Genomic DNA, 27,984 nt, shown 5'->3' on the forward strand with positions numbered 1-27,984 from the left:
AGACCTCCCAGTGTGTTTAAAGTGAGCTCTGTATTAGGCTGCATTGAGATCAATTAGCACATTTTTGATGAATAAAAATGATCAAATCTGCTATTTGTGAAGCCTTTCTAGAAATTTCTTCAGTATTGTGAATCATTGCAAAGCTATGAACATCCATAGCTCGCTAGGGTTTACGGCACTAAGGGAATCGAGGAATATGGGGGATTGGCAGCGAAAGTAAAGTTGAGATAGAAGATCAACCATGGTCAGATTGAATAGCGGAGCAGGTGTGAGAGGCCATATTACCACCTACTGTCCTTATTTCTTATGTATTAAATATTTCGTCCTCCTACACCCTTTCCTTCTATGTGTAAATCTTCAATGTTCTTTTCTCTTTTCTGGCTAGCCTCATGTCTATTTGGATGGAAAATGGAATTATAAAAGATTTGTTACCTGTTACTATTTGGTAAAGAAAAGGTACAAATGCTATACTGAATGTGAAAGCAAATAAAAATATGACCACTTTTTGTAAGTGGAACCATGAAGCCAACAAGCAACATTTTTGGCAAAGAGATGAGTTGGTTCTATACATGAACAGGCTTGACACTCAATGCAATGTATTTTTATGCAATGCAATGCTCTCATTTTTATCAGTTAGCATTAAAATTTATTGGATGAGCTGGAGGTAATAAGGGATGAAAGAATAACGAATAGTCACATAACAGATCATAAATGGAAAAAGATCTTGATAGCCCAATGCTGAAATGAAATTATACAGTTTTGGGTTGGAGTACTTCTAAATCTAGTGATTAGAGTTCTAAAATAAATTTGTTTCGTTGATCCCTGTTGTGTTTTACAAATCTATGTTTTTTCTTAAAATAGAGTGGACACATGCCTGCTGTGCGGGTGTGGGATGTGTCTGACAAGGTGCAAGTGGCTGAATTACAGTGCCATAAATACGGGGTATCGTGCGTATCTTTTTCTCCCAACATGAAATATATTGTATCTGTGGGCTACCAGCACGACAAGCTTGTGAATGTTTGGGATTGGAAGGTAAGAACATGGGGCATAAGCAGTGTAGCATTTTTGGCTTTTGCGTTTTGTCAAAATGTAATCAAACCTGGACATGAAAAGCATGTCAGAAGTTCACATGCTAAGGTTTAAACTGCAGGAAAAAGGCACCTGTGTCTAGTGTGAAGATCCACAGGTCTCAACTTCCAGGTGAATTCCAAACATAGTTATGTAGAATTTATGAAGAAGTGTGTTTTTAGTAATAACCAGTATTAATGTTGCAAGTCAGTAACTGCCAGAGTACTTTTCATTTCTCATTCATGCTTTCCTTCCCTTTTGTGATTTGCCTTGCTCACATAACTTCCCTTTACCAAGAATGAGGGGAGTCTCAATCCACCCATTCTCAGCCTAGTCCTGGATCATTATGCTACTATCCACCAATTAAGTGCCAGAGCCTTATGAGTCAGGTTTTATTTCTTGATCTCTGGCTATAGTAGGCCTTATTCTCTTGTGATTGTTATGTTATAAATGATGAAAATTGTAGGTTGGATATGGAAAATGACTCTTGAGTACTACTTACAGAAATGTACTTGTTTTGACAGAAAAACTCCATTGTAGCATCTAATAAAGTTTCCAGTAAAGTTACAGCCGTTTCTTTCTCTGAAGACAGCAGTTTCTTTGTCACAGCTGGCAACAGACACGTCAAGTTCTGGTATTTGAATGAATCCAAAGCTTGCAAGGTAGGTACATTTCTTCCTGTCTGAGAATGATTTCAAACATAGTTAAAATGCAGTTTTGCAGTAATGGAAATTGCTTTAGTCTAGAACCAACTGTATTGATACAAGAAAATGAGTGGTTTCCTTTTTTAGATGAAGTCACTCTTTACCTGTGAGGTGCTCACAACAATTACTGAAGATTAAGATTCCCTTGTGATGGATGGCTTGATCAGTTTCCTTTTTTTATCTGTCTTGCTCATTAAATTACTTATACGAGGACCAATTGGTCTGTTCCTTGTGTGCTGTAAATGAATCCATTGGTTTTCTGCTTGATTGATTAATTGAGCAGAAGAGTATGAAGAGATTGGTCATGCTTTGTAGTCATACTAATAATCTACTTTTCCTCATCCCAACATCACTTGTTAGAAACTGGTGGAGGGTTTATCAGCTGGAAAGTTGAGGGACACATGAATTTCCTGTTTGCTGAGATGACAGGTTTTGGAATGACAAGATTTATAATTGTCCCCTTGTCTTTTGAGCCCCGTAATTGTGATAGTTTCCTTGTATAATTTTTCACCTCCACTCATCTCTAAAACTAGTACCTGTGTGTTTTCCAATCTAGGCAAATGTTACTGTTCCCTTAATAGGGCGGTCTGCTTTGCTGGGTGAGCTGCACAACAACTTCTTTTATGGAGTGGCATGTGGTAAAGGGAAGATGGCAGGAAACACCTTCTGCATCACCAGCTCTGGTCTTCTCTGCCAGTTCAATGGGAAAAGGCTGCTTGATAAGTGGTTGGATTTGAAGGTACTTTTTTTTTCTGTTGGTTTTAAACACACTAAGCTCTGATTTTTTTTTAGTGTAGAACAAACTTTAAAAAGCATTTAATACTTTTTTGTATATTTAGCATCTTTTTCTGTGCTTTTTTTTTTGCTTTCAGACTAATGCAGCAAACTGCATTTCTGCAGCTGAGGACTTCATCTTTTGTGGCTGTTCCAATGGAACACTGAAGTTATTTAACCCTGTGAATCTCCATTTCATCACTAATCTGCCCAAACCTCACTGTCTGGGAGTGGATGTGGCAGCTGGAATTGAACCAAGGTAAAAAGAAGAAATAAACTTCTGCTGTCACTACTTTTTACTGTCAAGGTCTTAGAATTTGACTACAAGAAGCAGAAGTGAATGATTTCTAAATATGATCATATCTCCTCAGCCATTTAGTCAGCAAGAAGACAGATGCCATGTATCCTGACACTATTGCTGTGGCGTTTGACCCTTCCAATCGGTGGTTGTCATGTGTATATAGTGATCATAGTCTCTACGTGTGGGACACAAAAGACATTAAGAAATTTGGGAAGGTTTACTCTGCGTTGTATCATAATTCCAGTGTGTGGAGCATAGAGGTATGTTGACCCTTTATTTAAAATGAAAATCCAATATCAAATGAGTTGTTTATTCCCCTAAATTTAGAATGCCCAATTGAAAATATTGTTGGCACTTTGGATTTTCTATAGAGTTGGCAAATCAGCAGCTCAATTTGAGAGTTTGTGTATGCCCCTGTCTCAACAGTGCAATCCTGTGTCCAGATTTACCAATTTATAAAGTATGTGTATAGAAATACATCCTCAAGTGCACTATATTTAAGATTTTTGTGGCCTGAAGAAACCATGACCATCATGTTTGGAGCTCCACGTCAAAATTGATTGATTTTCTCTGGACAATTTTGTGTGCTGAAAAGGGACATCCCATGCAACAAAGTGGGAAAATTACTTCGGATGCTGAAATTACTGAAAATTACTTTATTCTAGGGCAAAGTGCTCTGAACTCAACCTTGAGTTAAATATGGGCGCCTTCTTGTAGAACATGTGGCTTAAAACTGGGAGATTGGCTATGTGCAACTAACCAGAAGAGTATGTACTTAGTCATAGAGTCATTATGGGATAGGAGGAGGCCTTTTGGGCCTTTGAGTCCATGTGGCTCTCTGTAGAACAATCCAGTCAGAACCATTACCTTGTTCTATCCCCATAGCCCTGCAAATTTATTTTCCTCATATGCCCTTCCAGTTTCCTTTTTGAAATCATTCTAACTGAAATCCAAGAAACCTACAGGAAGGTCTTCAAATTCATTTACATTGAGGTGCAATCAATAATTGTCTTTCTGAAGCAGTGACAGCTACTAATCTATTTTCTACCTGGCTTTTAGTTGAGGTCTCTGCTTCTATCAATGGACAAAGTACATCCCAGAAAGCAGTCTTGTATAAAGTTGGGGATAGAACTCCCTAACGGTTTGGAGTGCAAATTTCTGAAAATGGCAGTATCCCACAATATGGGTCCATCTGTCCATCACCATCCTAACCAGTTTGAAACGTTAACAATATAATTTTGTACATGGAAGTTGAATTTTTGCTTAAGGAATAAAGACCATGTTTGCTAAGTATATGCACAGCGTTGTGAATGTTGTTTATTTGCCCACCTAAATTATTATGCAATGGTATGACTTTATAGATTATTGACCCACATCAAGTCAACCTCCCAGAATTGCTGCTTAATTTTATAAACAATATGAATCGCTATATTTTTATTGTTAGATGAGGTGGTGTAAAAACTGCATTAGTCTGTGTTTTATTAATTTTCCAGGTTTATCCAGAGTTGGAAAATAGTAGCCAAGCTTGCTTGCCGCCTGCATCTTTTCTAACTTGTTCATCGGACAATACTATAAGATTGTGGAATGCTGATGGTGCCTCTGGATTTCAATTCACTTCATTCCACAGGAATATTTATAGTACAGTAAGAACTGTCCCCCTTTCTTTTTTTCCTACCCTAATCCTGATGCACTCAACCACGTTCAATGTGTAAGTGCTTTTTCACGGTTAAGATATTATTTTCACAATTCGTTCTATTGTTCATTCCATTACCTGTGATATTGCATAATGGATCCCACACAGGGACACTACTCCCAATCAGCTGAGAGAGAAAGAGACACCTGGATTCTACTGGAAAGAATCCAGAAGATTAGCAAGGATAATGCCAAAACTTGGAACCCTTGTGCTGTGTAATATTTGCTATACTGCTTATTAGCACCAAAAATATGGTATTAGATTGAGAATCGGGATTAAGTTAAAGAATAATTGCTGTACTGTGGGCTGGTCAGAACATGAAGTTAACTGCAGACTCTAGGTTAGGATTGCAAATCATGGTGTTTTCAAACAGAGCTTTTTGCTCTAAACATTAAGACATGGGATGAAGTCCAGGTTAGGGGAGATCATACCTCCTCTGGGGAAAAAAGCAATGTTGAATTTTAGTTTTTTGTCATTTTTTGCTTTAATAATCATATGGCCTGTTGCAGAGTGGTATTTGTTAACAGTGCATTCTCAGCCAGAGTACATGACTCCTGTTTGTTCTTCTAGGACTTGATTAAAGTTGTGTATGTTGATGACAATATTCAGTATCTCCAAGATATAACCAGCAATGCTGACCGAACTGAAAATGGAGGAACTTTAGAGATAAAGTCAGGAATTCGGGTCATAACCATCAGCCCTGATGGGCAGCACCTGGCTTCTGGAGACAGGATGGGCACCCTGAGGTACAGATGATGTTCCTTTTGAAGGTTGCTTTTTGATCTTGTCATTGTCTGTGTAATGGCATCGTACACATTTAGACGTGAAAGTTTAATGATATTAGCACTAGATGACCATGGAAAGGATTCTTGATGTTTATAGTGCTGAGCAATGTACTGCTTAAGTTTTATTTGTAGTACGTCACCGATACTTTAAGTGTGCAGTCCTTTTTAATTTTTTTCCGCACTTGCACATATGTGATAACTTAAAGAAGCCAACTTGTGTGTGGTTTGTGCAGGTACTTTTGGGTTGCCGCGTAGTTTAGGAGGAGCATTAGTGTTGAGTTAGTTTTAGAAAAGTGGTGCCGTTATACCACAGCATAAACTGAAAGCGCTACATTTTTAGAGTGATCAAACTGGATCAACAGGTGGCAGGAACCTTTTTGTAGTAAATCACCATTGGAGCAGTAATGACAAATTTAACAGTTAAGGGAAGAATGTTAAGTAACAGTTAAAGATTAATATATTAAATTATCTATATTGATTATAGGAGGAGGATTATAGAAATATATTTTATTTGACATGATTGCCCTATACTCTATACTGGAGAGGTGTCGCAATTATAATAGGCTTGGAATTTTGAATATGCACAAACTCCTAGAGCCTTCCTCTTGTGCTTTTGTTTTTGGATCCCCACTTTTTTATATTCTTCATTCTCTAATTGTGGCTTTGCTAGTAAGGCTGACAATTATTGCCCACCCCTTGTTGCTCTTGAGTGGCTACAATCTGTGTTGAAGGGCCTCCTGTGATGCCTTTGGGTAGGGAGTTAGTAACCAAATATTTTTATGGTAAACCTTATGTTTTATAACTTCACACATAGTTAACTATGCCTAATTAGATTTTACCTATTTGTTTTCAGAATTTTTGACCTGCAATTCCTAGATGAACTGATGAAAGTTGAGGCTCATGATTCTGAGATTCTATGCCTGGAGTATTCTAAACCTGAAACGGGTGAGTAATTGTGTGTACCCCTCTCTTCTTGACTACTAGTACTTGTTTGAGTTTCTTTGTTTATTGACCTGCTGCTGATTTTGAAAATGCTTATGAGTAATGCTTATGTGTTTTAAGATCTGAATCTAGCTGCGATTTTGTGATTCTTCCCCCACATTGTTGTGTTCACACTAGTGTTCAGACTGTAGATGCACCAATAACTTCATTATGAATCAACCTAACTTCAGCTGTGGTGCCATCCAAAATAAACTTTGTCATTCTGGCTGCTATTTTAACACTAGCTATTACAGGGACTGGGTGCTGAAACTGAATTGTCAGCACTTTCATCCCAATATGATTAGCAAAAGACTCCAGACCTAGCAGGAGAATTGCAGAACAATACCGTGATGCATCTTGATGCAAAAATAAAAGAATAAGCTTTTTTAGAAGAAATTCATTTTCTGTTATCAGTGTGGCAGTATCAAAGGCAGATTTAATAAATAAGAGCTACAGTTAAGTAAGTTTTTATAATTGAAATGTGTTTACAATGGTAGATTTTTAACTTGAATTCCCTTTTACCTTAACAGAATGTGGTTCAGCCATAACTGGAGTATTGTGTCCTATTCTGAGTACCACACTTTGGGGAGAATATGAAGGCATTAGAGAATACAGAAAAAATTGAGATTGGTGCCAAGGATGAGGAGCTTCAGTTACATGGATAGATTGGAGAAGCTGGGCTTTTCTCTTTAGTAAAGAGAAGTTTGAGAAGAGATTTGATAGAGGTGTTCAAATTGCAAGGGGTCTGGACAGAGTAGATGGGGAGAAACCCTTCCCATTAGCGGAAGGATCGAGAACCGGAAGACATTGATTTATGGCAAATGACAAAAGAACCAAAGGCAATGTGAAAAACATTTTTACGTAATGTGTGATAATGATCTGGAATACATTATCTGACAGTGTGTTGGAGGCAGATTAGATTGTGGCCTTCAAAAGAGATTTGGATAATTATCTGAGGAGAAAAAATTGCAGAACTATATGGAAAGGGTTGTGGAGTGGGACTGGATGAGTTGCTCTCGCAAAGAACCAGCGCACACAACAGGCTGAATGCTAGAATCAGAATTGTTACATCTATGATGCAAGATAAGATGATTATGACTTTAAAAAAAAAAACTTGAGGGCCTGTTCTTTTTTCCCCCTAGCTGTGATGGACAGATAGTGGCCTAATCCATCTGTTACTTGGTATTGAAGGGTGACCTTCATAGAGAAGGCATCTCTTCTCTGATTTTCCTTACCAGTGGGAAATCTTTGGCCATGCCTAATTGCTTCAATGCTGTAACATGTTGAAATAGTCTCACCTCTAAATACTGTTAGGTGATTAAATATTCTGCTAAAGGTACATTTAACTTTGGGCAATTTAACAATCCTGGCTGGAGCTGAGATTTCTGTTTAACTGCAGCTGCATATTGCCATCTCCCAACCAGCATGGCAAACTGAGCTGAAAGAATTGGGTGATTCTGATTTCATAATTGTGAAATTTTACCAAAGTTTTAACATGGTTATTTGTCTATGTTGCATGCAGTTTACTGAATAATTCAAATTAGTTCACGCAAGTTATCCCTTTTCTTTGTCATTATTGGGTAAATTGTTCAAAGTACTTTATTTAATGGTCATGGAACTGTGTTCATTTTTAATATACAATCATTGTTTAGGAATGAATCTGTTGGCAACAGCAAGTAGAGACCGTTTGATTCATATACTGAACGTGGATAAACAGTACAACCTGGTGCAGACGTTGGATGACCATTCCTCATCTATTACTGCTGTGAAATTTGCAGGTACATTTTTGGAGCCAAAATAGCTACCCCAAAAACTATCTGACTATTAAAATTTATTGAACTTAAATTCCTTGTACCGCTTTGCACTGTGGGGTTTTTAATAAATGGCATGTTGACCAAACATATCTTTGAAGTCAAATTAGTTCTTGGCTTTCAGTTGCAAACAAGTTGAAATCATTAAGTTGTGTGTTATCCAACTGGAATTGGTTGAATAATAATGAGGTTGCATTTCCAAAAAATATTCAAAGTACCACCTGATATAGGAATGCTGACAGCGTTAGAGAGAATGGGAGCGTCATTGCTGAGCCTGATGCTTTTCTTATCTGAGGTATTCTCTTTCTAGAAGGAGATTTGAACTATGAGCCATGGCTGTTTCTTTCTTATTTCTCCACAGGTTTGAAAAACTGAGACCATACTTTTGGGTGTTGCTTATTAGTGTTCGTTTCTGTTAAAGCTGTTGCTGAATTGGCATTCTATTGGGATTCCACAATTACAACTCAATGTTTTGCAAACTTTGTCACAAGGAGTACCTTGTTCTAAATTGTGAAAGACTGTGCAGGCAAAAGAAAGGACAGCAGTACTGTTTTGCAGAAACCTTTTAATAGCATACATCAACAGAAATTATGTGCTTGTAGGTCGATACTTACAGAAATCTGATGCAGAACTGGCGGAAGTCTGACATCATGAATCATTTACAGTTGTCCTCTGGTTTCCAGCTTGCCCAGTTTGAAAAATTACATTGTACCTTCAAAAGACTGCTAGTGAAGGAAGAATGTCATGAGTGCATGTTCATTAGCTTGTGATACGCCACCAATCCTACTGAGCTGACCCATTTATTTCTTTAATAAGAAGAATGCAACACACATGGTCTAATTTATTGTCTGGGATGGTTACAGAAAGTGGAAGAACACTGAGCAAATTGTTGGGGCTGCAGGCTGACAAATCCCCAGGTCCAGATGGACTTCAGCCTAAGACCTTGAAAGAAGTGGTTTGTGGGATAATTGATGCACTGTTTCTAATTTTCCAAAATTCCCTAGATTCGGGAAAAAGGGAGGGAGACAGAAAGCAAGAAACTATAGGCCAGTTAGCCTAACATCTGTCATAGGGAAAATGTTAGAAGCTATTATTAAAGATGTTATAGCAGGGCACTTAGAAAAATTCAAGACAATCAGACAGAGTCAACATGGTTCTGTAAAAGGGAAATCAAGTTTAACCAATTTATTGGAGCTCTTTGAAGGAGTCATGTGCTGTGGACAAAGGGGAACTGGTGGATGTACTGTACTAAGATTTCCAGAAAGCATTTGATAAAGTGTCACATCAAAGGTTATTGCAGAAAATAAAAGCTCATGGTATAGGGGCATGGATAGAAGATTAGCTAGCTAACAGGAAGCAGAGAGTTGGCGTAAATGGGTCATTTTCTGGTTGGCAGGAGGTGATGAGTGGTGTGCCACAGGAGTCAGTGCTGGGACCTCAACATTTTGACAATTTATATGGATGAAGGGACTGAAGGAATGGTTGCTAAATTTGCTGATGACACAGATAGGGAGGAATATAAACCGTGAAGAGGATGTAAGGAGGTTACAAAGTGACATAGGTCAAGTGAGTGGGCAAAGATCTGGCAAATGGAGTATAATGTGGGCAAATGTGAAATTGTTCATTTTGGCAGGAAGAATAAAAAAGAACCAAAACACACAATGCTGGAAAAACTCAGCAGGCCTGACAGCATCTGTGGAGAGAGAAACAGGGTTAATGTTTCGAGTCCATATGACTTTTCTTTAGAGCAGATTTCCAGCATTCGCAGTATTTTGCTTTTATCTTAGAATAATTATTATCTAAATAAGGAGAGATTCAGAGGGATCTTGGGTGTCCTAGTGCATGAATCACAAAAGGTTAGATGCAGGTACAGCAGGTAATTAGGAAAGCTAATAGAATGTTATCATTTATTGTGAGGGGAATTGATTACAAAAATAGGGTTTCAGTTGTACAGGGCACTGGTGAGACCACATCTGGAGTACTGTGTACAGTACTGGTCGTCTCCTTATTTAAAGGAAGATGTAAATGTATTAGAAGCAGTTCAGAGAAGGTTTGCTAGACTAATACCAGGAATCAGCGGGTTGTCTTATGAGGGAAGGCTGGACAGGTTAGGCTTGTATCCACTGGAATTTAGAGTAAGAGGCGACTTAATTGAAACCTTTAAGATCCTGAGGGGTCTTGACAGGGTGGACATGGAGAGGATGGTTTCCTCTTGTGGGAGAGTCTAGAACTAGGGGTCACTGTATAAAAATAAGGTGTTGCCCATTTAAGACTGATGAGAATTTTTTTCTGAGGGTTGAGTGTCTTTGGGACTCTCTTCCTGAAGAGGTGGCGGTGGTGGAAGCAGAGTTTTTGAATATTTTTAAGGCAGAGCTAGATAGATTCTTGATTAACAAGGGGCTGAAAGGCTATCAGGTGTAGGCAGGAATTTGGGGATGAGGTTACATTCATTCCGGCCATGATCTTATTGAATGACGGAGCAAGCTGGAGGGGCAGAGTGGCCTACTCCCGCTCCTAATTCATATGTTTGTGTAGCTTATGTTTTTGATGCCGTAGGTTACTTTGGATATTTTGGAATAGAGATGTTTTAAAGTACCTTCTGGGCAATTATTTGAAGGGGGTTAAAGCAGCTGCCATAGATTTTTATATAGCATATGGGAGTCATCTGTATATAAAGAAGCACTTGGGGGTTTTGCACGTGACCATGTACTCCTAATCTTTGATGACTTGGGTATTGTTTCCAGTTATGTATATGCATAATGATGGAAAGTTTTGACAACTTTATTCTGAATTATTCCTTTTCATTCTCCCTTTTCTGTAGCCAATGATGATGTCAAAATGGTTAGCTGTGGTGCTGATAAAAGTATCTATTTCCGTACAGCACACAAGGTAAACTTTCTCTTTGACTCCTTGCATTTATTTTTTCTGTACTACTTCACATAAACTTCCTGCCCCATTTCTTTTTCAGTTTATGCATTTTTGTGGCGGCTTGCTCCACCTCAAGGGTATCCCAAAGCACCCGCATCCAGTGTAGTGACTGTAGTTATTAAATAATTGCTTGGCTAATAATACCACAAAGTGACCATTTGTGGAAGTACATGAATAATATGGATTTGGTCGATTTTTCTTTTTGTTCTGACTTTTTCAGATCCTGGCCTGAGATAGGGATCTCATTGTGCTAAGAATTACTGGGCAAAATCTGCATTGAGAAATGCGTTGCTTAACTATTGTGAATAACTCTTTGCCTTTAGTTGCTTTCAACCTGTACCAACATTGGTTTCCACACACAAATGAACTTTTCCAGCTCTCTGCCAATGCAGCTCTGAAAACATAACATAGGATCATAGAATGGCTTATACACAGAAGGAAGCCATTTGGCCCATTGTGGCCATATCGGCTCGCTGCAGGAGCAACTTGCCTAGACCCACTCCTCTGCCTTTTCCCCGTAGCCCTCCAATATTTTTCTCTTCAGATAGCTATCCAATTTGCTTTTGAAGGTCATGACTAAATCTGCCTTCGCCACGCACTCAGGCAGTGCATTCCAGATCCTAACCACTTTTTTTAAGAAAAATCCTCATGTCACAGTTACTACTTTTGCCACAACACAGAAATAGGAATAAGAGAAGACTATATGGGCTTTCAAGCCTGCTCCGTCATTCACTAAGATCGTGGCTGATCTGATCTTTGCCTCGTCTCCATTTTCCTGCCTGTTCCCCATAACCATATGCTCCCTTATGGTTCAAAAATCTGTCTATCTCAACTTTGAATGTATTCAATGACACAGTCTCCACAGCTCTCTGGGGCAGAGAATTCCAAAGATTCCTAACCCTCTGAAAGAAGAAACTCTTCCTCATCTTTGTCTTATTCTGGAAACGTGCCCCCGGTTCTAGATTTTCCCCCATAAGGGGGAAACATCCTCTCAGCAGCTACCCTGTCAAGTCCCCCTCAGAATCTTATTGAAACATAAGATCACCTTTCATTCTTCTAAACTCCAATGAGTACAGCCCAACCTACTCGACCTTTCCTCAAAACAGCCCCTTCATCCCAGGAATCAATCTAGTGAACATTCTCTGAACTGCCTCCAATGCAAGAATATTTCTCTTTAAATAAGGAGACCAAAACTGTACACAGTACCCTAGGTGCAGTCTTACCAATGCCCTGGACAATTGTAGCAAGACTTCCCTACTTTTATAGTCCATTCCCTTGCAATAAAGGCTAAAATTCTATTTGCTTTCTTAATTACTTGCTGTACCTGCATGCTAACTTTTGTGCTTCATGTGCAAGGACACACAGATTGCTCTGTACTGTAACTTTCTGTAGTGTCTCTCCACTTGAATAATATAAGCCTAGATCTTGTGTCTTGTAGGCATTGGGGGTGTTGCTCTAAGTTATGCCACCCTTTGAGTCACTTTAAATTGTTTCAAAGGAAGTAAAACTCACTCCTTTCTAACAAATATTCATTCAGATAATAATGGGATACTTAGTCAGTGGGAAGTGTAGAAAATTAAAGACATTTAAGGAAGTTCTTGTTTCAGCAAAAAATGATGACTCATTCTTGGATAATAACTTAATTTCCCCACATGAAACTGATTTTTGGCATTGGTCTTGTGGCCACACATTGTCTCCATGCTCTCATGGTTGCTTACAGTCTTTCTCCTCCTGTCAGAAAACTAAAGGCATGCCCAAAGGAAAGTTAAGGGGAGAAAGTCCCTTGATGGCTGGGTTGTGAATGTCTTAAAGCGATCGTGTCCCAGAAGTTTTTACTGAGCAATGGTTATTCTTATCTATAGGTAGAGGTTGATATTGTTTGAAGTAATGCTCGATAATTCAGATCTTTACAGAGCAGTGAAATGAGAGATCCTAGTACTTGTTTTTTTAGTCAATATAAATTTTCTTTTGCCAGTCTGCCGATGGAATTCAGTTTACACGAACACACCATGTAGTTGGAAAGACGACCCTGTATGACATGGATGTTGATATCACGCGGAAATACGTAGCTATTGGCTGCCAGGACAGAAATATTAGGTATGTTTGTTCCTTTTCGGAGGTAGGTTGCAGCCAGTGAGGAATGTTAATATTGAGAATGAAGCACTTCCTATCTTTATCTACTGATGCATCAAACATTTTTTTATCCTCACCCCCTGCCCCACCCCAGTCAGATCGTATGATTTGATGTAGAGTAAAATTCATTTGCCCTTTTCCTAGTGTTACTGAATAGTAGAAGAGAGTAATCACCTGAAGCGTTACTTGTTAAACTAAACATGAATGCAACTCGGCTAACCAATTTGGATGGAGTACTATTGAAAGTTTAAAATCTTTTGTCCTTACATGTTGCACACATTGTTATCCACCTGGTCATCTGTCATTCAGGTTTTACTGTGCCATGTACTGTCTGCAGACAGGAAGGCAGAGATCAGCTGCCAATCCCCATCTATGAACTAGCTAACAAGTTCGCAAGAGCTGTCAGATTTCCTTCCCTATCTCAAAAAATGAGTGGGAAGCTACAGCCTACACTAAGCATCTACTTTATATTGGCATTCAGCTGGTTTCTTAACCACCCTCTGGCACTGCATAGTTAAAACATATTAAAACAATAAATCCTTAGGCATTTAAACCTGATATTGACACCACCTCATCGCTATTTCCAAATTCATCTACTTTCTCTCTCTCTCTCTCTCTCTCTCTCTCTCTCTCTCTCTCCCTCTCCCTCTCTCTCTCTCTCTCCCCCCCCCCACCAATTTTGAAAACATTTACTTTGCATCTCAATTTGGAAAGTAGTTTAGATCTTAACTTCTTTGGGGAAAAGATAATTGAGGAGGGACCTGAACTAAGTGTTTAAATGCAATGGGCCACACTAATATAGAATACAAGTATGAAATTAATGAGCTTGTAGTTTTTTTTTTCCATTTATAGTATTTGTTATTTTCTAGTGCTGTGCACTGCCTCCTTGATGGCAAAGCTAAGCAGGTGACCTGCCAAGTCTATGGGTGCCAGGATTAATTTGACATCAATTTTGGTCTGTAAGAAAACATTGCTTCCTTCTTTGGTGATTCTTCTCCCCCAAGCCCCTTGTCCCTAATCACCACTTTATGGCAGATTTATAAGGATGGAAACTGAGGTATTGCTGTTGTAGTCAAAATTTAATTTGAGTGCAGTTTCACTGTATGATCAGCTGAGGGCTATCACTTTTTAAAGCAGAACGCTTTGGAACACTGCTGCAAAACACAGGTTCAAAATAAATCAAGGACTATAGGGTGGAAGTTTGGGTTTTATTTCATTGTTGCTTCAAGGTAGATCTGCCTTTTTAAATTTATCTAGTTAATAGCTAAGCTATGCTGACTAGAAAGATTGCAGGTATGGTTCTTGATCTGTACTGATCTTGGCTGGTGTTTATATTAGAAGCTTTCAGAATTGGTATCTGACTACTAGGTTAAGGAGGGAAAAGATCTATCCAGGTCCCTATTCCTAATGGCTGCCCATAACCACCTCACTGAAAGTGCAGAGGACTGAATTCAGCCAAGCTTTGATGTCACCAAGTCAAATGGTGTTGTTACTTGTTGCTATTGAAGCTCCGATATGACTGACACCCCCTTCATATGATTGAGCTATAGAAGGTGACCAGTGACCATGAAACTATTTCCAGCAATAGTAAATGTTCTAAGGGGAGTAGAAAATGGTGAGAAGTTAAGAGCCAAAAAGAGAATCATTTCTTTGATAAAGCTGATTCTTTTTAATACAATTACATTTTCTTATATTGTTGTTGCAGAGTATTTACCATCGGCAGCGGGAAACAAAAAAAATGTTTCAAAGGTTCACAGAGTGAAGATGGGATCCTCCTCAAAGTAAGCAATATAGATCTCAGCAGCATCTGAAGTTGCACAGAATTTATTTTCACTGTTTTACAGGGGATATGATACTTTACCAAAGACAATACTATTGCACTCTAGGATCTTAAGAATCGGCTGCAGAGATAGATGCATTGATTGTAATCTTAATGGTATTTTGTTCAAGAAACACATTCACAGTCCGTAAGCTGAATTGCAGTGTGACTTGCATCGAAAAATTCACGTTTAGGATTAAGTTATCAGGTTAAACATGTAAACATTGGAAAACTCCCCTATTCAAGAAAGGAGGGAGACAGAAAGCAGAAAACTATAGGCCGCTTAACATAACATCTGTTATTTGGAAATGTTGAAATCTATTGTTAAGTAAGTAGTAGCAGGATACTTAAAAAATCATATTACAATCAAGCAGAGTCAACGTGGTTTTATGAAAGGGAAATTGTATTTGCCAAATTTTATTAAGAGTTCTTCGAGGATGTAACAAACAGGATGGGTAAAAAAGAACCAGTAGATGTTGTGTTTGGATTTCCAAAAGGCATTCAGTAAGGGACCACATAAGAAGTTACTCCATATGATAAGAGCTCATAGCGCTGAGGGTACGGATAGCGTCTCAAATCCGACTGTTCAAAAAACTAGAATTGTCTAAAAACCGGACATTGTTCTCTTGGGCGCCACTCCTGGAACAGTAAGCGTGGGAATGAACAGGCCATTCTCTGGTTGATCCCAGAAGATGGAATCAATGAGAATTATGCGTGCACAGGATTTGAGTCAGTTGTAGCATTTTAAGATCTGCCTCCCCTGGCCCTCCCTATTCTCCAGACACAAAGCTGCCTGTTCCACTGGTGGGAATGTTTTGATTGCAGCATTCCTGGCCACTTTCAGATGACAGGGTCAGAAATTAGCCATTTCTCTCTGTCCTAGTTATTGTCATCCAAGCAGATGCTCTTTTTTTTTCCCTGCAAGAAGAACTCCAATGTAAGATTAATAGCGTTACGGACGGGAAGGGGTTTAATTTAAACAGCCCTGATTTCTCCTCTTACCACCGGTAAACAGAGGTTTCAGGGTCCTTTTTGTCCTTGCAGACTAATGATCTCCATCGGCCAAGGTCTGGCCTTCGAAATGTGAATAGTCTTTGTACGTTTCCTTGGCATTTGATCTCTGCAGTCATAGGCATTAGTGCCTCTTTATAGATAGCGGTTGCTGCTATTCTGAAGGCCAGAAATTACTTTTGAGAGTCATAGCCAGTCATGGCTTCAGTTATTTCAATCCTTTGTCTGAGCCCCATGGCAATAGATTTTTAAACACTTGTCCAATCAAACCTTTAAATCTTCAATGTTTTTGCCCATAGTTATGAAGGCTTAAAAGTACTCCCTGTCCCGTTATCTACAACCTAGTTATTTTTATGATCAGTACAATGTGCTATAGAAGCAACTTGTGTGAAGAAGTTGGTTCTGAAATCCAGAAAAATCAAAATCAGTATAGCCTCAGTCCTGAGGGTGCCAAATTTGGGACACTGTACCTGTAATAATAATAAGAAGAATAATACCTAGCATGGATAGAGGATTGGCTAGCTAACAGGAAGCAGAGCGGGAATAAAGGATTCACTTTTTTAAGTTGGCAAGCTGTAACTAATGGGGTGCCACATGATCAATTCTGTAGCCTCAAATATTTACAATCTATTTGGATGAAGGGACAGTGTATTGTAGCCACATTTGCTGATGATACAAAGATGGGTAAGAAAGGAGGAGGACACAAGTTTGCAAAGGTACATAGATGGGTAAGTGAGTGGGTTATAATTTGGCAGTGGAGAAAATTTGTGGGAAAATGTGAGTTATCTACTTTGGTAGAGAGAATAGAAAAACAGAATATTATTTAAATAGGGAGACTACAGAATGCTGTGGTGCAGAAGGATATGGATGCCCTTGTATATGAAACACAAAGTTAACATGCAGGTACAGCAAGTAATTAAGCAGGCAATTGGAATGTTGATAAAAGCAAAATTAGAATGTTGACCTGTTTTGCAAGGGGAATGTTGTATAAAGTAGGGAAGTCTTGCTACAACTGTAGGTGTGGTGTTGCCAACACCCTGTAAAGTACTGTGTACAGTTTTGGCTTCCATATTTAAGGAGTGATATGCTTGCATTGGAGGTAGTTCAGAGAATATTCACTCGATTGATGCCTGGGCTGGGGGGGGTTTGTCTTATGAGGAAAGGTTGGACCTATAATCATTGGAGTTTAGATGAATGAGAGGTGATCTTACTGAAACATAAGTACTGAGGGTGCTTGACAGATTAGATGCTGAAAGGAAGTTTCCTTTGTGGGGAATCTAGAACCGAGGGCACAGTTTCAAAATGAGAGGTCTTCCATTTAAGACAGATGAGGCGACAATTCTTCTCAGGGTCGTTAATCTTTGGAATTCTCTACCCCCCCACCCCCCACCGCAAAAAATGTGGACACTGAATCATTGTCTAACTCTGCCTTGAATAGCCTCGGATTTTTGATCTATGAGAGTAGAGGATTATGGACGCAGTCAGGAAAGTGGAGTTGAAGTCATGATCAGATCAACCATGATTTCATTGAATGATGGAGCAGGCTCAAGGGGTCAAATGGCCAACTCCTTTTTCTCCAGTTCTTATGGATACATAGAGTTTTAAATGGAGCACTAGAGCCCAGTGTGGAATCAAATATCTGGAGACTGACCTTTTTTAAAAAATCTGTTCTAATGAACATCAAGGGATAGCTAAGTTCAGAAATGCAAGACAACTTCTTCATTGCCCTGCAAGTGCACAGCTGAATTTGCCCTGGTGGTAGAGAAGGGAATATTTCTGATGAATGTACAACAGGATAAGTTATCACATTGAGTACTTGTGGACTTGATTATTTTTCTGTTTTGTTCTGGAATTCATAAATGTTAATGCGAAATGTGCAAAGCTTTAAGACCAGAGTCTCTCTCTGGTATAATTGTAGCTTAGCAGGAGGCAGTACTTTGATATGGTCCTGCATGGCAGGGAAATTATAGATCAGTATTTTAGAAAAGCATATTAATAACAGATATTGTTCCACATCAGCAATTGAGAATTCCCAAATGTGCAGACGGGATCAGTGACATAACAGCTGACTCTCTCAGAAGAAACAAATCAAGCACAGCATTCCACCTGAGCCCTGGACTGCTGCATAGGAAGAAATATTTACTAAAATCAACCTTAGGGCACAGGAATTGAAGGTCCCACTGCACATACCTTATATTTACTTTACCTTTCTGCTTATTTGTTATACAAACTTTGTCCACATATCATCTGTAGAAATCTACACAAACTATATCTCGAACAATGTTTTTGAACTTGCCTGCTATCCTGCAGAAAGCTAGCAATTATAGAATATGAAGAACCACCTATTTCCATAACTTATAGGAACTGCTCCAAGAAGGCCCCTTCAGCAAGTAAAGTGTATTTTATATTTTACTCCACCCCCAGTGGAAACCATCCTTTCCCTCGCAAAATGTGAGCATACTTCATTCAAATAACCACACATGTTGCTGTCATAATGTAGGCATCCTCAACATTATCACCCACAACATTATCACCCACAAAGAGTGAGAGAAACTGGGTGCGCTGATGCACTTCCCTGTGTCATTGGGATTCCAGTGGCCGTTGCTTAAAAGCAGCTAATCTCTGCACATTTCCTGTGGTTTTGCCTGCTGTTTTCTGCAATTGGCTTGTCAATGTGGTAAAGGCTGATACTCCAAACAAGAAAAGTGTATTGATGAAAAAGCAATGGGGTAATTGAGAAAATAATTGGATTGGTGAGTTAGCGTGGAAGTTTTTGAAACCAGGATTCAGTCTGCAGAAATTTCTGGGACTTCCTGGATTAGCTACACTCCTAAAATTTTTATGTATTTGTTGACTTGTTAGCACATTGGAGAATTCTTGTTTTCTGCACAAATTCAATAGTAGCCTTCAAAAGGGAATCTGACAAGTACTTGAAGAAAAAATCATCGCGACCTCTTTCCACCATTGCACTGTCAAGGAATTGTCACTGTTTTTCTGACATCCAGTACTGGATGAGCAGAAATTTCGTCCAACTAAATATTGTGAAGACTGAAACCATTGTCTTTGGTCCCTGCCATAAACTCCATTTTTCAACAACTCCATCTTTCTCCCTGGCAACAATGAGGCTTATTCAAATTGTTCACAACCTTGGTGCCATATTTGACCTCAAGTTGAACTTCTGACCATATACCTGCGCCATCACTAAAGCCACGAATTTCCACCTAACACTATCCAACTGTTCTGCACCTCCGCTCATCTGCTGCTGAAACCCACATCCATGCCCTTAGACTTGATCTGGACTTGACTATTCCAATGGCTGGCCTCCTATGTTCCACCCTGGTAAGCTGAAGTGATCTTAAATTCTGCTTTTTGTGTCTGATCTCATACCAAGTCCCCTTAATCTATCATCCCTGTACTCACTGACCTATGTTGGTTCCTGGAGAAGCAATACCTTGAAGTTATTTTTAAAATTCTCACCCTTATTTTCAAATCCTTCTATGGCCTCACTCCTATCTCTTCAATCTCCTCCAGCCTTACTACCCTCCAAGATACCTATACTCTAATTCTAAAATAAAAAGAAAAAGTGCTGGAAATACTTAGCAGGCCAGACAATGTCTGAAGAGAAAAGCAGACTTAATATTTCAGGTCTGTGACCATCTAATTGTACCTTCTTGTTCATCACCGATTTTAATAGCTTGTCATTGGCAGCCATGCCTTCAGCTGACAAGGCTCTATGCTCTGGAATTCCCTCCCTCAACCCCTCTCTCTCCTTTTAAGCTGCCCCTTAAAACCTACCTCTGTAACCAAGCTTTTGGGCCACCTGTATGACAACATTCCTGTGAAACGCCTTGATGTTTTATTATGTTAAAGGTATTATCTAATTATGCAAGTTTATTGTGTTGCAGACTTTTATAAATTAGGATAGGGTTCTGTGGGTGTGTGCAGCACTCTTGTGGGGGGGTCTCCCCCTCTGAATTTGAAAGAGCTATACAGGTAATGGCATATTTCAAAAGCCATAAGGTTGTTCCAGTGCAGCACCTGTTGTTCTTTATAGCCTAGTACACTGCACCCTTGGTTTATACAGCCAAGCTATCTTGAGTTGTCATTTTCACAGCTCCATGTGTTCTGTCCATCTGTTCCAATCAGCTCATCTGGCTGCTGGTAGTTCAATTTTCTAGGTCCATGACAACTTATTTCCCTTCACCTGACAGCTCCCACCCCACCTGACTTGAAGTAAACCATCATTCGAGGCATTTTTGGCTATTCAAACCAAACATTGAGCTGGGGTGCCCTCTGCTGTTGGAGTAATGGAAGCATTTGAACAATTAAATATACATAAAATGAAATGCCTTTTTATAAAGTGATTTGACTTCCATGGTTTGACTTCAGTGGTAGTTGAAAGGTTTAAAGAGAATATTGACACTAAAAACAACCATACTTGTTAAACTACCTTGCATACTGTCTGCATTTTTTCTTACATCAATGGCTTTTTTTTTTAGTAACACATTTCTTTTAAACATGGAGGATTTTCCTTGTAACTATTTCAAACTTTAGTTGAGGTATCTAGCATTGGTTTCTGTGCTTTGATTTCTAGGTTCAGATGGATCCCTCTGGAACATTTGTAGCCACTAGTTGTTCTGACAAGAATATTTCCATCTTCGACTTCTACACTGGAGAATGTGTAGCCAGCATGTTTGGGCATTCAGGTATAGTTTTGACATTAACCTACAAACCTGCATTATTTAACTTTTAAAATTTCTCTTTCGTCTTGTATATATTTTTTTAAAATTTCATTCCTTAAAACCAGCCTTTTTTCCTTGGAGGAAATCCAGTAATCTCCTACATTCTGTTTAAACTACATTGAGTAACTAAAATTGGACTGAACAGCCCAGGAAGTGAGGGTGGAATTTTGTTAGTAGCATGCTATTCCTGAAGGTGGAACTGGAAGTGTGCATCACTTCCACACTTTTTCCTGTTTTCCATGCCATTACAATTTTAAAAAAGTGCCAGCAGCATGCAATTCTGCAGAAAGGGATGCTTTTCATTGGTGAAACCTGCTGTCAGCTCACAATGCTGCAGCTATGGTTGGGCTGTAAAAGCACCTCTGATCAAACAGGGAGACTCTGCATCATGGCCAAAACTTCCCCACCCAACTACATTGCCATTAACATGAGATTTTTTTGAGAGCAGAAAGGATGGTTTTCAAATTTAAATTTAAATATTTCACACTACATTGATTTTATTTTATTCCTATGTGCATTATTGTTATTTGTCGAGACTAGTGTAGTCGGAGAGCTAAACATGCATATCTCATGGTTGATACGCATTGATGGTTACGGGGTAGTTGGGGATTTTCCTTTATTGTGGAAGAAACAATGTGTTTTTTATTCAGTCTTTTATTGAATATTCTTGTTACTGTCCAGGGTTGTACTTGCCACCCTGTTAGGACATGACTGAATCTGCAGGCTATGCATTGTAGAGGAGATTTTACAAGATCACTCTCAGCGAGGATAATTGAAATGTGGGTGAACTCATAACCTTGGTAAGGACTCTGCCGGCCAACATCCTGAGATGGACCCACATTTCGACAGTACTGACCCTGCTTTTTAGGCCTCTCATTTTCTTTCTTTGACTGACCTGTTCCCCCACCACATCCAGGACCCTCCCACTGCACTTCTCCATGCCCCTGACCCCACCCTCTGCCCTCCCTTGGATCCCTCTTTCACTCTTCAATCCTTTATGCTCCCAACCCTGCTCCACATATCCACCCTACCATTGACTCTCCCTTGCCACAGCTGAGCCTCCATGCAAACTGCTGTTCTTTTGCTCCCCTCCCTTGTGCTGCCGAGTTCAACAAGGAAAACCACTGATGTCGTACGCAACTGCACAAAGCTGACTGCACACCACCTTTAAACAATCGTGAACTGGGTGCACTGTGATTCTCATGCACTGCTGACTTTAGCGTAAAGTCCTACCTTCAAGATGATTATTAATTGAATGCAAATGTATTATAAGTATGCATCCGCCATAGGCTGGCGTGAGGCTCAATACACCATTGACATTATCTGTGTATCTCATCCCACTGTCAGAAAATCAAAATTTTGCATCCTGCATTCAGTCAACCCCGCACTCCACATTTCCTACTCTAGTAGCTCTGTAAAATTCCCTCCTAAGCCTCTGTGGGTAGTACTAATTGTTGTACTAATGCTGCATACAAGAAGCAATTTCAGTGATCAAAGAACTTTCAGAATTATTCACATAACAAGTTCATAGGGTTACATAATCAGTAAATGTGAGCATTTTGAATAGCGAGATTCTTCAAGGGTGTGGGATTGATCCAGAATAGCCTCTGAAGATCAGATTGTAAAGAGGTGAATTTTCCTGTATGTTTTTAAACTTCTATTTTTCATAAGAATCTGCACGTAACTAAATCACAATACTTAGTGTTTAATTGTAAAAGCCACATAACTAGTAACAAGTGGCAAAGAAAAGCCTTGGGGTGGAATTTTCCATTTTTGAAACTGCAGTGGCGGCTGGGTACCACAGCTCGCTTCTCGTTGTTTGGAATGGCAGGAAATCGTGGCCAATTCAGTGCTTGGAAGTTCATTAATTATGCACAGTTGGGTATCTCTCTGAATCACCTGGCTGGTCGGGAGCTGATTCGTCCCTCCTGCTGTTACCTGATGGGGTCGAAGGTTTGGGCGCCGTATTTTAATGCCACCCAAGCACACTCATCTCACTGTCTCCAGCCCACCTGTTTTCACATGGCGCATTGAGATGTCTGGCAACCGCAAAGAAGGCAGCAAGCCACAAGAAGCTTCTTCCCCAACGCCGTAAAGGCATTGATACGACGAGTGCATGAACATAGGGATGTGCTTTATCCCAGAAATAGCTCCAGAAAGCACACCAGCCTCATGTCTCCGGCCTGGAAAGCCATCACAGAGGATGTCAGTGTGGCTAGCCACCGCACCCACAATGCCATCCAGTGTAGGAAGAGGATGGATGAATGATCTCCTCTGCTTCGCTAGGGTAAGTCATCCTTCAACTCACTCCAATCTTAAACTCTTATCATGCCAACATGTACTCAAAGAACTACTCTCCTCGGTGATCTCCCACAACCATTAGCAGGGAACACATATCACTACCGTCTCATCTATCATACTGCTCACACTCCATCCTCAGCCTTTTCTGGGGCGGGCTCACCACACACAGGATGCATGTTTCCCAATCTCTGCTCCATGCCTTCTCGCATGCCAATCTTTTGTCTTCATCCAGGCAAGCTTGCCCACAACAGACAGGAAAAATCCCAGACTGGGGGAGGGACAGCCAACATGCAGTTTGAGGAGGATGCTACTAAGTTCACCAGGGAGTACAGGGATTGCTTCTGTGGGGAAGTGGAGATTGGATTGTCCCAGCAACCTAGTACGGATCTTCCATGAGGTGGTTGTATCCTGATGTTCAGTGAGTGACATGCAATCGTGTAATCTGCCTGCTTATGAACTAAAACGCTCTTCTTTCTTTTATAGGCACCAGCAGATTGAGGCCCACAAGACTGGCCAACATAAACCCCAGCCCCTAGACCACGTTGGATGAGGAAGAACCATCTGTGTGCTCACCCACACCCTCCACCAGCGCAGAGACACACCTCAGTGCAGCATAGATTATAGGCTCAGGCTCACCTACTGGCAAACACCTCACTGACATAACCCACAGCAGTCTGAGGCAGGGACAGCTCAGGTCCTCAGCACTCAGAGGCTGCTGGAGACTGGCCACCTGCTGAGTCTGAGTCAGATGATGATCCTCTGCGAGCAGCTGCTAACTCAATGTTGGAGATGCAACAATATGCGGTGGATCATCAGACAGAGATTTGGCAATCACTCAGCAGACTAGAGCGAAGGATGGAGGAGTCCATTCGCATTCAGATGTCGTGGCCCCAACATGCAAGGTCACCATGGGAAGGTTGGCAACCACCAGTGGAGACCTTGGTCCAGCAGGTTTTGCGCTTAGTCCTGAACGTCATGGCCACACACACTTGTCCAGGCAAGAGGGGAATGAGGCACCTTGACATCCCTCCAGGTTCCCCTTCTCAAAGACGGGGAAGGGCCCTCAGGCAGGATGTGCATCAGCTGGACACCCTGGGGGCAACCACTCGGGACACTCCGAGGGTGTGCAATCTCTTGGAGTCCCCTTTGCCTGTGACACAATCCGCCCCAACTGCTCAGGCTAGGGAGGGTGCATCTGCCCCTGAGCTGGAGGCTCTCACCAGGCTGGGCCCTCAAGGCCTCAGGCACCAGAGGACATCTCAGACATCAGCATGTCGCAGTCAGCAGGCTGCCTCCACCTCAGCTGTGGATGTCGGGACTGCACCTGGGTGTAGTGGTGGGGACTGAAAGATTAAGAAATACAGAAATCCCTTTTGGGACATGGATGTACAACCACTGTTTTTTAAAAAAAATGATAATAAATTGAATCCTCTTATTTTTTTGAGGTCTAGCCATCCTCCCACTCGGTGATAGCCTCCCTCTGAGAGATTCACATTCATGTGATGTCAACCTCACTGAACATAATTTCTGCACCCTTGTGTGGTGTCAAAGAGATGTGTTAAAGTCTTTATTGGAATTATGAGATTAATGCATTTGTAACCCTTCTTCCTCATGAAACACCATTTTTGTGAGGGCAACTCAGCAGCCTTGAGGGGTTAGCAGCAGTTGTCTCCTCAGTGGTAGTGCCAAAGAAGAAGACCAGGATGGGAGGGGGATATCCCCAACCATGTCCTCATCTCACTGGCTGCTGTAGTTTCCCACTAATGTGGTGATGACTACATCAAGTAAGTTTCCACAGTATTCTTGTTGTTATGTCAACTCTCACTTCCCAGAGCGAGAGCATAGAGGTTGCATCGCTGACCTTGGAGATCACAGCCTGGTGAATCATGAGGCTTGAAAGTGCTAGGGTGAATGTTGAATTGCCCTCGATGTGACTGAACATCCCTTTCAGGGCTCAGGGCCAGGAAAAATGTGGCCATCTTCCTTGCCTTCCCTTAACTCCTCCTGGAATCTGGCAGCAGTTAAAGTGTTACGGACACACCTTCCATGTCTTGCATCCTCCATGGCATCATCCTGTGGAAGCCAACCCTCATCTCCCCTCTTCATGTTCCTGGGCTTTCTGCTCTTCATCCTCTGAGGAGCTCTCATCCTCTTCCATTTCACCCTCTGGCAAGTGCCAGATTGTGATGGGCGCAACACACAGCGATGATGCAGGATACCTGTCAGGAGTGTACTGCAGTGCACCACCTGAGTGGCCTAAGCCGCAAAAGCGCATCTTCAGGATGCTAATGGTTTGCTCGATTTAGGGACCATATGGAGATGTGAGCTGCGTTGTACCTCTCCACCGAAGCACTCTTGAGGCCAACGCACCAGTGTCATGAGCTAGCATCTTAGTGGGCACCCTTTATCCCCAAGCAGCCATCCCTGCCGATACACAGACCATTTTAATATCTGAGGCACCTGAGAGTGATTTGGGATGTACGAGTCATGGCAACTCCCAGGGTACCTGGCACAAATGTGCGTTATGTGCTTCCAACGATCGCATGTGAGCTGAACATTTAGATCATAAGACCATAAGACGTAGGAGCAGAAGTAGGCCATTCGGCTCATTGAGCCTGCTCCGCCATTCAATGAGATCATGGCTGATCTGATAATCCTTAACTCCACTTTCCTGCTTTTTTCCCATAACCCTTGATTCCCTTATTGATTAAAAATCTGTCTATCTTGGCCTTGAATTTACTTAACAACCCAGCCTCTACAGCCCTCTGCGGTAAAGAACTCCACAGATTCGCTACCCTCTGAGAGAAGAAATTCCTCCTCATCTTTGCCTTTAAATGGGTGACTCCTTACTCTGAGATTATGCCTTTGGTCCTAGACTCTCCCACAAGAGAAAACAACCTCAGCATCTACCTTGTCAAGCCTCCTAAGAAACTTGTATGTTTCAATAAGGTCGCCTCTCATTCTTCTAAACTCCGAGTACAGGCCCAACCTACACAACCCCTCCATACCCAGGACCAACCTAGCAAACCTTCTCTGGACTGCTTCCAATGCCAGTATAGCTTTCCTTAGATAAGGGGACCAAAACTGTTCACTATATTCTAGGTGTGGTCTAACTAGTACCTTGTATAGTTTTAGCAAGACTTCTCTACTTTTATACTCCATTCCCTTTGAAATAAAGGCCAACATTTCATTTGACTTCCCTATTACCTGCTGAGCTTGTATGTTAGCTTTTTGGGATTCATGCATGAGGACTGCCAAGTCCCTCTGTGCTGCAGCTTTCTGCAGTCTTTCTCCATTTAAATAATATTCAGCTTCACTATTCTTCCTGCCGAAGTGCATAACCTCACATTTTCCCACATTATATTCCATCTGCCAAGTTTTTGCCCACTCACTCAACCTGTCTATATCCCTCTGTAGACTCCTCGAGTCATCCTCACCACTTGCCTTCCCACCTATTTTTGTCATCTGCAAACTTGATGATAGAACATTCACTTTCCTAATCTAAGTCATTAATATATATTGTAAATAATTGTGGCCCCAGCACTGATCCCTGAGGCACTCCACTAGTTACAGGTTGCCATCCTGAAAATGCCCCCCTTATCCCAACTCTGTCTTCTATTAGTTAGCCAATCCTCTATATCCATGCTAATATGCTACCCCCTAGACTATGGGCTCTTCTCTTACTGGTAGCCTTATGTGCAGTACCTTAGCAAATGCCTTTTGGAAATCCAAATATATTGCATCTACTGGTTCCCCTTTATCTATCCTGCTTGTTACCTTCGAATTCTAGCAAATTTGTCGGGCAGATTTCCCCCTCATAAAGCCACACTGACTCTGCTTGATTAGCTTATGCATTTTTAAATGCCCTGCTATTACATTCTTTATAATAGAGATAAAAACAAAAAAACTGCGGATGCTGGAAATCCAAAACAAAAACAGAAATACCTGGAAAAACTCAACAGGTCTGGCAGCATCGGCGGAGAAGAACAAAGTTGACGTTTCGAGTCCTCATGACCCTTCAACAGAGCTAAGTAAAAATAGGAGAGGGGTGAAATATAAGCTGGTTTAGGGTGGGGGGAGAAGTGGGGGGTGGGGGTGGTGGTTGTAGGGACAAGCAAGCAGTGATAGGAGCAGATAACCAAAAGATGTCTCAGACAAAAGAACAAAGAGGTGTTGAAGGTGGTGATATTATCTAAAAGAATGTGCTAATTAAGAATGGATAGCAGGACACACAAGGTACAGATAGCTGTAGTGGGGGTGGGGTAAAATAAGACTAAAAGGGCATAAAAGGTATAGATTTTAAAATAATGGAAATAGGTAGGAAAAGAAAAATCTATATAAATTATTGGAGAAAACAAAAGGGAGGGGGAAGAAACGGAAAGGGGGTGGGGATGGAGGAGGGAGTTCAAGATCTAAAGTTGTTGAACTCAATATTCAGTCCGGAAGGCTGTAGAGTGCCTAGTCGGAAGATGAGGTGCTGTTCCTCCAGTTTGTGTTGAGCTTCACTGTCCGCAAGAATGACCCAGACCTCCCTGTCGCTTGCCATTTTAACACTCCACCCTGCTCTCTTTCCCACATGTCTGTCCTTGACTTGCTGCATTGTTCCAGTGAAACTCAACGCAAACTGGAGGAACAGCACCTCATCTTCCGACTAGGCACTCTACAGCATTCCGGACTGAATATTGAGTTCAACAACTTTAGATCTTGAACTCCCTCCTCCATGTCTGTGACATAGTTTGGTTATCTGCTCCTATCACTGCTTGCTTGTCCCTTCAACCACCTCCCCCCACCCCCCCACCTTAAACCAGCTTGTATTTCACCCCTCTCCTATTTTTACTTAGTTCTGTTGAAGGATCATGAGGACTCGAAACGTCAACTTTGTTCTTCTCTGCCGATGTTGCCAGATCTGCTGAGTTTTTCCAGGTATTTCTGT

At 40.8% G+C, this 27,984-nt stretch overlaps 1 protein-coding gene across 5 annotated transcripts in view; it reads left to right on the forward strand.

Moving 5' to 3' along the window:
* LOC144671332 (mitogen-activated protein kinase-binding protein 1-like) overlaps positions 1 to 27,984 on the forward strand; it is a 149,490-nt gene that overhangs the window by 57,238 nt on the left and 64,268 nt on the right. For all 5 annotated transcript variants that reach the window (XM_078533163.1, XM_078533164.1, XM_078533167.1 and 2 more), the window contains exons 5-17: positions 862 to 1,032; positions 1,593 to 1,730; positions 2,329 to 2,511; positions 2,645 to 2,805; positions 2,918 to 3,107; positions 4,341 to 4,490; positions 5,111 to 5,286; positions 6,179 to 6,270; positions 7,959 to 8,084; positions 10,939 to 11,006; positions 13,021 to 13,142; positions 14,884 to 14,959; positions 20,603 to 20,714. In XM_078533163.1, the coding sequence (XP_078389289.1) occupies positions 862 to 1,032; positions 1,593 to 1,730; positions 2,329 to 2,511; positions 2,645 to 2,805; positions 2,918 to 3,107; positions 4,341 to 4,490; positions 5,111 to 5,286; positions 6,179 to 6,270; positions 7,959 to 8,084; positions 10,939 to 11,006; positions 13,021 to 13,142; positions 14,884 to 14,959; positions 20,603 to 20,714 (1,765 nt within the window). The remainder of the gene's footprint in view (positions 1 to 861; positions 1,033 to 1,592; positions 1,731 to 2,328; positions 2,512 to 2,644; positions 2,806 to 2,917; positions 3,108 to 4,340; positions 4,491 to 5,110; positions 5,287 to 6,178; positions 6,271 to 7,958; positions 8,085 to 10,938; positions 11,007 to 13,020; positions 13,143 to 14,883; positions 14,960 to 20,602; positions 20,715 to 27,984) is intronic.

This window comes from Cetorhinus maximus, chromosome 32 (assembly GCF_964194155.1).
Source record: "Cetorhinus maximus chromosome 32, sCetMax3.hap1.1, whole genome shotgun sequence".
Taxonomy (NCBI): domain Eukaryota; kingdom Metazoa; phylum Chordata; class Chondrichthyes; order Lamniformes; family Cetorhinidae; genus Cetorhinus; species Cetorhinus maximus.